The sequence below is a fragment of the Cyprinodon tularosa genome, unplaced genomic scaffold, assembly GCF_016077235.1.
Source record: "Cyprinodon tularosa strain WSP-4 unplaced genomic scaffold, ASM1607723v1 ctg362, whole genome shotgun sequence".
Classification (NCBI taxonomy): domain Eukaryota; kingdom Metazoa; phylum Chordata; class Actinopteri; order Cyprinodontiformes; family Cyprinodontidae; genus Cyprinodon; species Cyprinodon tularosa.
In genome coordinates, this window is record NW_024039077.1 from 515207 (window position 1) to 528585 (window position 13379).

Genomic DNA, 13379 nt, shown 5'->3' on the forward strand with positions numbered 1-13379 from the left:
CTTGAGGAGTTCTGGAAAGAGAATATTGACAGATGAAAAAAAGTGTTTATATATTTTTTTGCAATTCTGGTATAATTGCGGCTGTAAATGGGTTTCTCTGTCAGCTAAAAGCATGTTTTAGAGTCACTATACTTCAGTTAAAGATTAATCGATTACTTAATTAGCTGACGCTTATTTGACGCTTATAATAATTGATTAATCACAATTTAATATTTTTCCGATTATTTGTGTCAGCCCTGTATATTGGATATATTTTTGTGCTTTTTTAAACTTAATATTGGGCTTCTCTTTTTACATTGTATTAATTTGTCATAGATAATTGATTAAAAAAAATTCTAAAAAAAGACCAAAAACAGAAATATATAATTCTCCAAGATGGCACCATCATTTCATAAGAAACCCCTTTAAAGCAAAAGGAGGGACCTATTGGTAAGGAAATGTGTAACATTATAGTATGTGACCTTTAATTGTGATGTAATTTTCTCTGCGGTGTGCTGAGAGATTTTTATCCAAATATTAACAGAGGGGTGCATATTAGGTGGGTGTAATTTTAACTTTGTGTCGATGGGAAAAAAATCACAAAAGGTTCAGTTTTAAGCTGTTTTTTGAAGAAATTGTTTGGTATGTGTAATATTGTTATTCAACCCTAGGCAGTAGGTTTGTAGAAATTAAAGAGGATCTAGCCAATGGTTTCCCAGAAAGGCAAAATCTCAAAACTTTAAGATCGTTTTAAGCAAAGAAAATGACATAAAATAAAATGATTTTTTTTAGAAAAAGCAAATGTATTTACATGAACACAAAGTGAAACATAAATGTGAAATGGAAGGAAGATTCATGGTTTAAAACCAGATATATCTGTATTTACGGCTGCTCAGTGGCGCAGTGGGTAGCACTGCTGCCTTGCAGCAAGGAGGTTGCTGCAAGGCCCAGGATCTTTCTGCATGGAGTTTGCATGTTTTCCCTGAGCTTGTGTGGGTTCTCTCCGGGTACTCTGGCTTCCTCCCACAGTCCAAAAACATGATTGTTAAGTTAATTGGCTTCTCTAAATTCTCCTTAGGTGTGAGTGTGTGCATGAATGGATGGATTGGATCGATATCTGTATTTATAACCAGATTCCCTTTTTTTACTGTGTATTTATGTTTACTATGTTAGTTCTAGTTCTCATAGGTTTACTATGAGAACTAGAGTATTAGTTTCCTCAGTTTTGGAAGAGAATTTGGATGTATGAATTTTAATGGTCCAAGTTTATGGTAAATGATTAGTGCATACATTTTTAAAGCATTTGAAATAAAGACTAAATTAAAGTAAATAGATAAAAGAATGCCGAAACCCCTTTAAAGAGCAGTAAAAATACCACGGTCTGGTTTATTAGAAACTCTTTGTTAAGAATCAAACAAGAAGACTTTTTTTTAAATGGCTGCATAAACACAAACAGCTCTTCCTTTCTGCATATTTCCCACACCTCCTTGTTTTTCTTAAATGACACACCATGAGCATCTGTGCCAGATATATGTTAACAGGTGTCAAAGTCTTTGAACCATGTGTCAGCCTGGGAAAAATGAACAAAGACCTCAATTGAATCACCTGTTTCCTGAACAAAGCAGCACTCAGGAGTTTGATTTAACGAGACAAAATAAATATTTCACTCTCTCACTTCTCCTTCATTTCCTGCAAACTCCTATGAAACCTGACCTTTGTCAGTTTTAAGCATGGCACAGGAATGTTGTCTGCAAATGGCTAAAGGTGATTCACACAACAGTGCACCTTGGAACTGAAATATCCTGGAGTTCCCCCCCTGGGTGTGGAAGGCTGAGTGGGAGGTGAAGAGATGAAGGAATGGAAGCAAAAACAAAGACGACACACTAAGGACTTGGACCGCACACTAATGAGGACACATTCATTTCAAGTAGGTTAAATATATATATATGTTTACTTGTATTGATCTGTGTTTTTCTGAAATTATGGGGCATTAATTATAACTGCAAATGAATGTTTTTTTTTTCCAATGTCCCATCGTTTTCAATGTGTGACTGTACGCAGCACATCTCCTCACATCCATAATAGGACAAGTTTCACAAGCAAAGCTACAGCTGTGATATCCTGAGAGGCTTTCACAGACCAAGCTGTTGACAAGGAAACGAGATACCGTTCGCTTCTTTCCCACTGAGGCGCTTTGATTGCTTCCTTTCTTCCCCGCTCTGCTCACCTCTTGCTTTTCAGTCCTGCTTCCTCTTTCCTTCCTCTGCAGTAATTGCTGCTGACCGTCTAACGACAGGTATGGGATTAGAGCTTTACTTCTGGTCTGTTTTTAATGTCAGTTGTTATTCGTACAACTTTGTTGGGTCAGCTGTAGATAAAAGCGACAAAAGCTGACCTTCTTCCAGATGGTTTGTGACCCTAAAATGCAACCGTTTTCCATATGATCATTTTTAGAGTACAATACTCTATTTGATTTATTTTCCTATCTGTTATCTTCATGCACTTTTCTAAGGTGCACATTGTGTGACCACTTCTACTATAACCTTTTGCAGCTGTAAACACCACAATTTCCCAATTGTGGGACAATAAAGACATTTTCTATTCTATTCCATTCTATTCTATTTTATTTTTCAGTATTTTATGGACAATTTTGTTTCAATTGCTGTAAATACTGGTTTATAGGGATGATTTGTAGCTTTTTCTTGTGAACGATGATGAAATTCTATCGTCAAATTAGTCAATATTCAAGTATGTATTAATAAAAATAAAACAACAGACAAAATAGGTCTTTTTTTGTAGCTTAATCTTACTAAAACAAAAAAATACCTGTAATATGAGAGCATTCATCATGCATTTACAATAATAAAATTATTAGATTTCAAACCCAGTTACATTTTCTAAACTCCAACAACTATCTAAACATAGTTTTCCTCAGTTGTGTTTTTTTTTTTTATATATATATTTTTCTTTTTGTTTCATTCTATCAGTCATAACAGATTCGATGTTAATGATCAGTGTTTGCTTAATTATAGAGGTGACCTATTTAGATTTAATTTAAAGTCTTTCTCCAAACTGATTAAACAAACATATATTTTTTTCATTTAAATCAATGCATGATGTTTTACACGTTTTATTTAAGTAGATCTTAATTTTTGTTTCTAGATTTTATTAAAAGCTTAATTGCACACATTTATTGTTATTAAACCAACCAATATTTTTTAAAATCACATGAATATGCTTAATTATCCCTCATACTCCACATTTATTTACTGATCAGTTTGTCCTGTTAATTTCCAAAGAGATATATGTTGAAATTAAAACCTGCCCCTGATAGCATTCTGTGTAATGAAAGTCTAAATTTAAATTAAACTAGCTAAAGTTGAACACAAACCTACATTTTTATTTTAACCCATCTACTGTCTCAACCACAAGCAACAGCTTGATATTAACGTGTTACTTTAGCTTGATAGATAAATACTTTCAATTGCAATTGAAGAATTTATTAATTTTAATTCGAGAAACTTTTGTAATAAGCATTTGAGGAATAAAAGAGGATTTTCGGGAATGTTTTTAAAAAACCGGTCCTCTCCACTTTAAATAAACAATGCACATGCACAACCTTTTAACTGCTCCCAAGAGGGAACGCCTATCAAACGCTAACGAGAGCATGGACGTCATCTTTACAAGTCATCTCTGCGAATAACCACGATTAATCACCAATCCCTGCATATAAGACTACTGGTGCATTAAAATAAAAATAAAAAAATCATGAGCTGCAATGTAAGCTTGGACATGTTTGCCGGGTAAGCCACCGTATAATGATGCAAATTACAAAATAAATTAACTTATCTGCCCTAGAAAGTTACAATATAGAGGTAGATAACCTTTTCCAGCAGTGAAATGGATTTCTCCAAATAGCGTGCTAAATTTATCTGTTGAATAGAAACTTTGCAGCGGAAGCCCGACCTGTGCTTTCATTGTACGCCATCGTATTAAGGAATCTCCCAAAAAAACTCTGGTCTTGTTTCTCTCTTCTGTGGCCTTTCTCTTCTTCTCATACACTTCGTAGACTCGTAAACATATCACCAGAATGATTGACAGTTAGGAGGACCACTTATTTAGATGATCCACCCGGAAATAAAAGATCTTCCTCCAGACATTTAAAATACTAGTTAGCATCTATCAAATTTTCATTTGGCATTAGCTTCATTTTAGTATTCGCACTCTATGCAGCTAACACAGAGTGACGCTTCCCCATATATACAAAAATTAGATGATGAATATTTATTTTGACTGGTTATAATCAGTTTTTTTTTTTTATTTATTAAACAGGGTTTTTTCCATGGCTGGTCTCAACAACAGCTGCACTTTCTTGGACGACTTCTTGAAACGTTACTACCTGTCAGCCTCTTATGGCATCATCTTTATCGTGGGTGTGATCGGGAACTTAACGTCCATCACCATCTATCTGACAAAGCTGCGCCCGTGGAAGAGCAGCAGCATCATCATGGTCAACCTGGCGCTTACGGATCTCCTCTACGTCCTCACCTTGCCCTTTTTGGTCTACTACTACAGCAACGGGGAATCGTGGATGCTTGGAGACTTCATGTGCCGCTTTGTGCGTTTTGCCTTTCATTTCCACCTGTATGGAAGCATCCTGTCCCTGACCTGTGTGGCGGTTTTCCGTTTCTTGGTGGTGACCAAGCCGCTGAGGGTGGCACAGCTGCAGCAGAAGCATTGGGGCGCTGTTGCTTGCCTGGTAGTCTGGATTGTTGCTGCTGCTGAGGTCACACCAATGCTCACTATCATATCTCTGACCCATGATGATAACATGACTTTTTGTGTTGACTTTGCTAACACAGAAACAGACGGCAGCATTAGGACATATAACCTGTTGCTCACTGCATTTGGGTTTGCTCTACCCTTAGTGCTGGTGTTCATCTTCTACATTGGGATTGTTAAACGGCTCGCCAGGGGATCCAGCCCCACCTCTTCCTACAGGATGCGTGCGCGCCGTGTGACCATCCTCATCCTGCTGGTGTTTGTCATGTGCTACCTGCCTTATCACATCTTGCGAGTCCTGTGGGTAGAAATTCGAATGAGCTCTACAACCCAGTGCACAAAGTACATAGTGCATGCAGCGTATATTATCTCCAGGCCTCTAGCAGGACTTAACACGTTCTTTAACCTGGCTTTGTACACCCTCTCAGGTGATAACTTCAGGAAGGCCTTTCTGGACATTTTTTGCCGGGAGCAATGGATCAGCAAGGCAAGATCTCTGCTCCACCTGAACATTAATAACCGAGCAGAGAATGGGACGCCTGCTGCATGAATAAAATTCATGCAGACCTGTTGTTTTTTGTAACCAAAAACCTCAACGAACACTTTCAGCTTATAGATTGTTACTTCGTAACTGGACAGTTGGTATTAGAGCAGTTTCCACTGAGTTTACATTATTAGTGCATTGAATTAGCATTCATCCTTTGTTATTTTAATCTTGATCTTCTGACTGTATTTATTATAGGAAAGTTTGGGTGTGAGGCTATAATATTTTTCTCATTATGTTTTTCCTTTCTTGACCAGTATGCTGTTTTGTATTTGCCCTGTATATTACAATAGTTCATACCATGGGTCTGCAACCTTTACAATCCAAAAATACATTTTTTTTCATTCAGTTCATCTAAAGAATACCTTTGAGTCAGAGCTGTTACAATATCTTTTAAAAAAAAGCAACATTCACAACTTTTATTGTCATTTACAAAAAGAGCATTTACTTCTATTTTGTAATAATGATAAAAGGAAATTTAGCATTAAAAGGATTTATTTTATTTTGTAATATTTTATTTTTAGACAGTTAATAAAAAAAAACTACTTTTAAAAACTAATAAAAAAAAAATATAGAAAATATATTGCGGATAGTTTAAGCGCATTATTTCTGGAAATTCAGTGTAACTATTTCATCAGAAAAATCAGTTTAGACTTTATAAATTTTAGCTAAAGTTAGAAACGGAGCCAACCCAATGCATGAACAAACTTGTCCTGACTGCGCTTTTTGGTTGTGTTTACGTTTTTTGGGTTTTTAGTTATACTTGGATTCATGTCTTTCTGTGTTTTCCAGTTTATTGGTTTACTTTCCATTTTGTGTCATTCTAGTTGTTTTTGATTGTATTTGAGTTCTTAAGTATTTCTTGATTGCCCTCTGTTGCCCTCTTGTGTCAGTCTCTTTTTCCCTAGCTCCCTTCTAGGCTCCTCTAGCCATACCTGCTCCCAATCTGCTGATTAGCCTTGTCTTTGTTCAGTCTCCCAATTATACACCTCATGTGATCAGTCATCTGCCTGTTTCTAAGTCGCTTGTGGAGAAATGTCCTAGGTTTTAAGAAAAGAGGAAAAAGGAAGCGATTCTTGTGGGATGGAAGAAGGAAATAGTGAAAACAAAGAAGATTGGAAGAGAAAAAAAGTGGAAAAATATCAACTAAAGGGGAGCCCAGATCAGAACAATCTAGTGTTAAACAATCTAGAAATTCCACGGGAGAACAAAATTATTACAAAGTCATATTCACACTAGTTAATCAGGGAGACTCTTTTGTAGATTCAAATCCGGTGCAGTTAACAAAATCAGTACACAAACTTGTAGCAGAAGTCCGAAGTGCCAAAATACTCTATGGTGGAGACCTTTTGATCAACTGCAGGAGTCATTGGAGGACTGCCTCTAAAAATAACTGACAAAGAAATACTTGAAAATGTAAGTGGTGCTAAATTAAAAGAGGTGAAATGGTTAAAAACAGCAAGAAATGGAGAAAGGTGTGAAAGCTTATCAGTGTTGATGAAATTTGAAGAAGAGCAATTACCCACACTGCAAAAAATAGAAATCTCAATAAGTTATTTTTTCTTAAAATAAGTGTGTTTTTCCTTGATTTGAGGAGGTAAGTAAGACACTTTGCCAATGGAACAAGACAATTTCCTTTTAAAATAAGAAAAAACTATTTTATCGTCTTATTTCAAGTAAATATTATCTAACTATCTTATTTTAAGAGTATAAATACTCATTCCATTGGCAAATCATCTTATTTACCTGCTCAAATTAAGGCTAAATATACTTAATTTAAGCCATTTTTTACTTATTTCTGGATTGTTTTTGCAGTGCAGTAAGGTTTTTATTGGATGCATGAGCTACATTGTCGTTATGTACAATCCTCCACCTCTAAGATGCTTCAAATGTCACAAATGTGATCATATAGCAGCAGTATGTAAATGCATACAGCGATATGGAAGGTATGCTGGGGAGCATGAATATTGAAAGTGTGGTAAAGCAAATTAAATGCTGAAATTGTGGTGGAGAACATACTCCTGCATATCCCATCCCAGTCAGAAAGACTCAACAGTTAAGAAAATTACAATTTGAAAACCTCTGGGAGAGTGCCCCAACATTGCAAAAGACTCATTGATTGTTGAAAAGAAGGATTTTGTTCTTTTTATGGTAGAATTTATCAATTGTAGTGCTCAGACGGCAAAGAAAAACAGGAAAAAAAATCTAAATTATAGTGAAAGCTGCAGAAAAGTACCTTGAAGTGAGAGATTTAAACTGGGAAACTGTTGAAAGTATGATCGGAAAACTAGTAAGACAATCAATAACTGGCAGAGACAAATTAGAAATTATGAGGACACATTTGACTATGTATTTCATTATGTAAGGGTTAAAACATACTGTTAATTCTTTTTTTTATTATTATTTATGAATTTCTTCTGGTGCAAGTCTTGTTTCCCATTTCCTCCTTATTATTTGGTGGCAGTAATGCACTTTAATTAGTTTGCCAACCACCATAAATCACTAAAGGAGAGGAAGAAGATTACACCTCATGTTCAGTCACTGTTTGCTGGTTCCTTGTTGTTGTTAGTTTCTTCCTTGTCTCTGGCTCCCGGCGCGAGTTTTCCCTGATGTTTTCTGTTTGTTTTTTGGTTCTTTGTTTTTTGGATGTCTGCCTCAGTTACATATCATTCTTGTTGGTTAACATTAAACCAACAAGAACTCAACTCTGCTTCACTCTTCTCTGCATTTGGGTCCTCAAGCATCCTTAACACTTTACTTGAAAAAACTAAGCTGCTTACACTGGAAAAAAATCGAAATCTAGATAAGTAATTTTTTCTTAAAATAAGTGCATTTGTTCTTGGATTGAGGAGGTAAAAGAGACATTTTGCCAATGGAACAAGACAATTTACCCTTAAAACAAGAAAACACAATTGCATTGTCTTATTTCAAGTGCATTTTATCTAATTATCTTATTTTAAGAGTAAAAAAACTAATTACATTGGCAAAATACCTGATTTACCTTCTCAAATTAAGAGTAAATACACCTATTTTAATACTTTTTTTACTTATTTCTAGATAATTTTTCCAGTGTAGGGCCTCAGGGAAAGAATTGAGCCCCTGAAAACAATTAATTATTAGGGATTTTTTCCCCCAAATAATTAATTGTTAATTCTATATAAATATGGTCACAAAAAGACAAAATTTCATGATGAAATAATTATTATCTATTACATCTAAATATCTTTAATCATTTAGAAATTCTTATTTAGACCTGGGAAAAAAATTTGGGGGCCAGATTGACTCACATATGAGGATTCACTGGTGTAAACTTCTCCGAAACAAAGGTATGGTTTGTTTTTTTTTTGTTTTTTTTTTTTGTTTTTTTTAGGTTTTTACGGCACTAGTGGCTCACTTTTTCAACAGGACAGGGGGCATGAGAGAAGACCACAGGTCGGATTCGAACCTACGTCGGCCGTGCACGCCCACAAACTTATGTTTTTAAAGATACACTTGATATTTTCTGTTTTTCGTCTGTTTTTGTAAAATTATTATCATTAAAATTATTATTCTAATGTGAATTGTAACTGTAAAGTGCCTTGAGATGGCAGGTGTTGTGAATTGGCACTTATAAATAAACTGAATTAGAGCAAAGCAACAATTAAAGCAAATAAAAATGGCTGAAAAGTGGAGAGGAGAGGAGAGGAGAGGAGAGGAGAGGAGAGGAGAGGAGAGGAGAGGAGAGGAGAGGAGAGGAGAGGAGAGGAGAGGAGAGGAGAGGAGAGGAGAGGAGAGGAGAGGAGAGGAGAGGAGAGGAGAGGAGAGGAGAGGAGAGGAGAGGAGAGGAGAGGAGAGGAGAGGTTTCATTGAAAACGCAAAAGGGTTCACAAAAGACTGAAAAATATGAAAAGGAACAAAAATATAAAATTCCAAAATACTTTCTTTAGCAAAGGGAAATAAAGCATCTTAGAAAAGAAACCGTTGTGCAGTGTTAACTCTTTTCAATGGTCCACGATTCAAATAACAACTGCAGCAGATATGCAGAAAAAAAGAATCACTCAGGGCTTAGTACTTTCTAAACCAACCACTTAGGTTGTTTGCAGCTTTTCTCTAAAAACCATTGAGGTTCCTTTAAGTCTTGTTTTTGTTTATCAGGGGATGTTTGAAATATCTAACTGTAGACTTCGACTTAGACAGACTTTAATGTCATTTTGTTCACACAGAGTGTATACAAAAAGAAATTTAGTTCAGTATAGCTTTCAAGATATTTTCATTTTTTAAAGTGCAGCAGTGGAGAACAGTTCATGGTGGGGGTGTGAGGGATCATTTATAATGTTACGGGCTCAGGACACGCAGAGCTGGGATGATCCTCTCTGCTGTTCTCACTACTCTCCTCACTTTCTTCCAGTCTGAGGCGTTGCAGCCTCCACACCACCCAGTGAGACAGCTGGTCAGAACGCTCTCTATGGTGCTTCTGTAGAAGGAGGTGAGGATGGGTGGGGGCAGGTGGGCTCTCCTCATCCTCCTCAGGAATGAGCATTTCTGCCCTTTTGATCAGTGAGGTGGTGTTTCCAGTCCAGGTGTGTGTGTCTGTGATTTGCACCCCCAGGAATTTGGTGCTGCTGCCCACCTCTACCGTAGCTTTGCCTCATTCAGGATCAGGCTGTTATCTTTGCACCAGCTGCTCCACCTCCTCTCTGTAGTTCTGGTAGTTGTCGTCCACCGTGGTGGCGTCTGCAAACTTCACAATGTGACTGGTGGTGAACCTGGGGACGCAGCCATGTGTCATCAGGGTGAACAGCAGTGGGCTCATGACGCAGCCCTGAGGGGAGCCTGTGCTTAGGATGATGACATCAGGTGTTCTGTCCGACCCGGACTGACTGAGGTCTGTTGGTGAGGAAGTCTAGCAGCCAATAGCAGAGGTGTGTATTGAATCCCAGCTGTTTCAGTTTTCCCATCAGATGCTGTGGGATGATGGTGTTGAAAGCTGAACTGAAGTCCAGGAACAGCATCTGCACAATGGTGTTCTTCTCCTCCAGGTGTGCCAGGCTCAGGTGGAGAGCAGCAGAGATGGCGTCTTCAGTGGAGCGGTTCCGTCGGTAGGCGAACTGGAACGGGTTGAATGTTGGCGGCAGACTAGAGACTATGTGTTCTTTAACCAGCCTTTCGAAGCACCTCATCATGATTGGAGTCAGTGTGACAGGCCGGTAATCACTGAGTGAGGTGACCTGAGGCTTCTTTGGGACCGGAATAATGGTAGCAGACTTGAAGCATGCTGGCACTACGGATCGGTCCAGCAAGGTGTTAAAAATGTCTTAGAGGACACCAGCCAACTGATCTGCACACTCCTTATTCACACACCCAGGGATGTTATCAGGCCCTGTAGGCTTCATTGGGTTAGATAAGTGTCAAAGAAAAGTTTTGCATATGTGTCTGAATATATAACTGTAAGACTATAAAGTAAATAAAAATGGTTTGTATTTGTTCCTTGTTGTCAGCTTGTGTGTACATGTGAAACCACATGCTTCATATGTAAGAACACAAGTTCAGAAGTTACAAATACAAGTTAAAACTTTGCAACAATACAAATACAAATCACACGTTTATGATAATGAATCACAAAAACGTATGAATTTATGAGTAAATTCAAGTTTTACATGCACAAATTGCAAATTCATGAATACGAATCACAAATTTAAAGGTATAAATGACCAATTTACGAGTGCCAATCTGCAACACCTGATAAAGCTGTTACACTCCTTGCCAGATGGTGGCAGTAATCTATCCGCAGTTTGTTCGCCAGCCGGCAACTATCAGATGAATTTTACAATGCATGTGTTAAAATGTAATGCCTTAGCACTTAATTTTCCTCCTTTTTTCACATCTAAAGCCGGTTCTTACAGAATTTCAGGTGCATTACTGACACCAACTGGTCAGGAGGTTAACAGCTTCATCAAGTTATAGAACTTGTGATTTTTTTTTTCTTGTGTTGTATTATGTAACTTGTATTCTTGACTTCTAAATGTGTATTTTCACAGATAAAACATCTGATGTCAGTTATACATATTAGAAAGGAATACAAATCTAAAGTTCTTACTTATGTTGGCTTGTGGCTGCGGTACTTTTTGCATCTCTGCATGCTGGTCTATTAGTTTCTCATCACTGTGGGTCTAATTCTTGGTATGAGCCTCACATTCTGACATTTTTTCTGCCCAGAAACCACTGACTTACATGACTTTCAGCACTATCTGTAAGCAGCATCTTAACAGAGCTTCTGATTTGATAGTTAAAGTGTTCTTTACATATTTACCACAGCAGAGATAACAGGTACTTCAGACATCATAAGCCTCAGACATCCTGTTAGTTAAAAGCTGAATTTTTTTCTCACTTGCCTCTCAAGCTGATTGTATCAAAATGCAAATTAGCTTTTTTTATATACTTAAGTGAAAGGTAGACATCTTATTATCATATTGTGTTTATTTTCCTGACAATCTAAACCCCTCAATAGGCCATCAGACATTCTTATAAAGGTATGACACATCTAGGAAACAAAACTAATCAGGGGAACCAATGCAGTAGGGAAATCTGGAGATTCATTTCCCATGTGACATGTCTCAGGTCTGGTCTGGGAGTCTTATCCACTGATCTTTATTTATTAACTGGTTTGCCGATAGGCCGAAAAAAGTGAAGCCACCGGCCGGCTTGTTGGTTCCCACTCCCACAGGGACACACCATAAAAATCCTTATGTGTAGCATTTGACTGCAAAAACAAGCAGTTTGCTCGCTCTGGAAATACATTTAACAGGTAATTTCAAAGTCAGTGGATGTACTAACCAAGAAGATCAATATATACCCTGTTGTATCCCATAGTATCCTGTAACATTAGTCTGACTGTCTCAGACCGACTCGAAAATATTGACTTGATTCATCCAGTGACATTGTGTCTAACATTAGAAAATAGAAAGTAGATTAAATAGAAAGTAATTCACTGTGAAAAGTCAAAGGGGTAATTCTATATTAATTGGATGTCGCTGTTTTTTTTAAGTGTTTGTTGTATTTCTAATTTGATAAAGTCATGTGCTGACATATATTGCTAGCCTCGTGAGACCATCCTGATCTCGCGAGCTTTCAAGATTTCACTCGCTAATCAGTCTGGAGACTCTCCGTTAGCGTGGCGATAGAGCAAGTTTTATCAGAATTACAGAGTATTTCTTCACTGAAAGAAGAGCAAAACACTGCTCTGGAGGCTTTTCTCAGAGGAAAAGATGTTTTTGCTCTTCTCCCGACTGGTTTCGTCGTCGGTCTGTTAGTACGTCATATGCTTCGTTGATCTGATTGGTTTATTTGGCCCGTCTATCACCAACATAGGCCAATCAGCTAACCAGTATTTTTGCTCCTTCCCAAAATTATTTCAACGGAAGGTTTCCAAATGGATATGCGGAGCAAATCCATCTGGCGGAGTCAGGTTTATATATTGCATGTTATATTGACGAAAAACAAAGCAACTCAAACACTTTTAAAGGCTAATGCATAAAAAGTATATGCCATCATTCATGCATATTTTGCAAATCGGAAAAAACTATAGCAATAACAGACATGTACTTGCAATTCAGTCTTGATGTAAAATCTTGAAATTATATGTAATATGAAATTACCATGACAATGTAATCAATACATGTACCGGTATATTACATGCACATCATCAATTTAACAGTTTTGGCACATCTGTATCATTATGCTTAACACATTAATTTTGTTGTGATGGATTTGTATGATATGTAATATTACATGACATACATACTATTTATTTTATTATAGGTTAAAGTAATCTACTTATGCTATGAAACAGCAAGTTTGTGTCAAAGTGATGAATTTATCTTTTTTTTAAAGAGGCCCCCCTGAAAATTAAAACATAATCATAGTTCGATGCTGTAGGGCATGTATTGTTGTGACCGGTCTACCTAGGGAGTACCAATATGGCGACCAATGGCTTCACTTTTTTCAGGCCGATAGCCCATTTCAGTGAATGAATTGAGATCAGTGGTCTTACCCTTAAGACATACATACTGTAGAGAACCTTCAGAGAAGCCAACCA

General features: G+C 37.1%; 1 protein-coding gene across 2 annotated transcripts; it reads left to right on the forward strand.

Annotated features, from left to right (window-relative positions):
- Positions 1-1753: 1753 nt before the first annotated feature.
- Positions 1754-5732, forward strand: LOC119790387 (2-oxoglutarate receptor 1-like). 2 transcript variants are annotated; one of them, XM_038295927.1, is made up of 2 exons: positions 1754-1906; positions 4312-5732. In XM_038295927.1, the coding sequence occupies exon 2, from the start codon at positions 4322-4324 to the stop codon at positions 5309-5311; it is 990 nt and encodes a 329-aa protein (XP_038151855.1). In that variant the 5' UTR covers positions 1754-1906; positions 4312-4321; the 3' UTR covers positions 5312-5732. The 2 variants fall into 2 exon arrangements, with proteins under 2 accessions (XP_038151855.1, XP_038151857.1); XM_038295929.1 differs by lacking the exon at positions 1754-1906 and adding an exon at positions 2201-2275.
- The last annotated feature ends 7647 nt before the right edge of the window (positions 5733-13379 follow it).

Coding starts and splice junctions, on each gene's coding strand:
- LOC119790387 (XM_038295927.1), top strand. CDS start 4,322: ATGGCTGGTCTCAACAACAGCTGCACTTTCTTGGACGACTTCTTGAAA.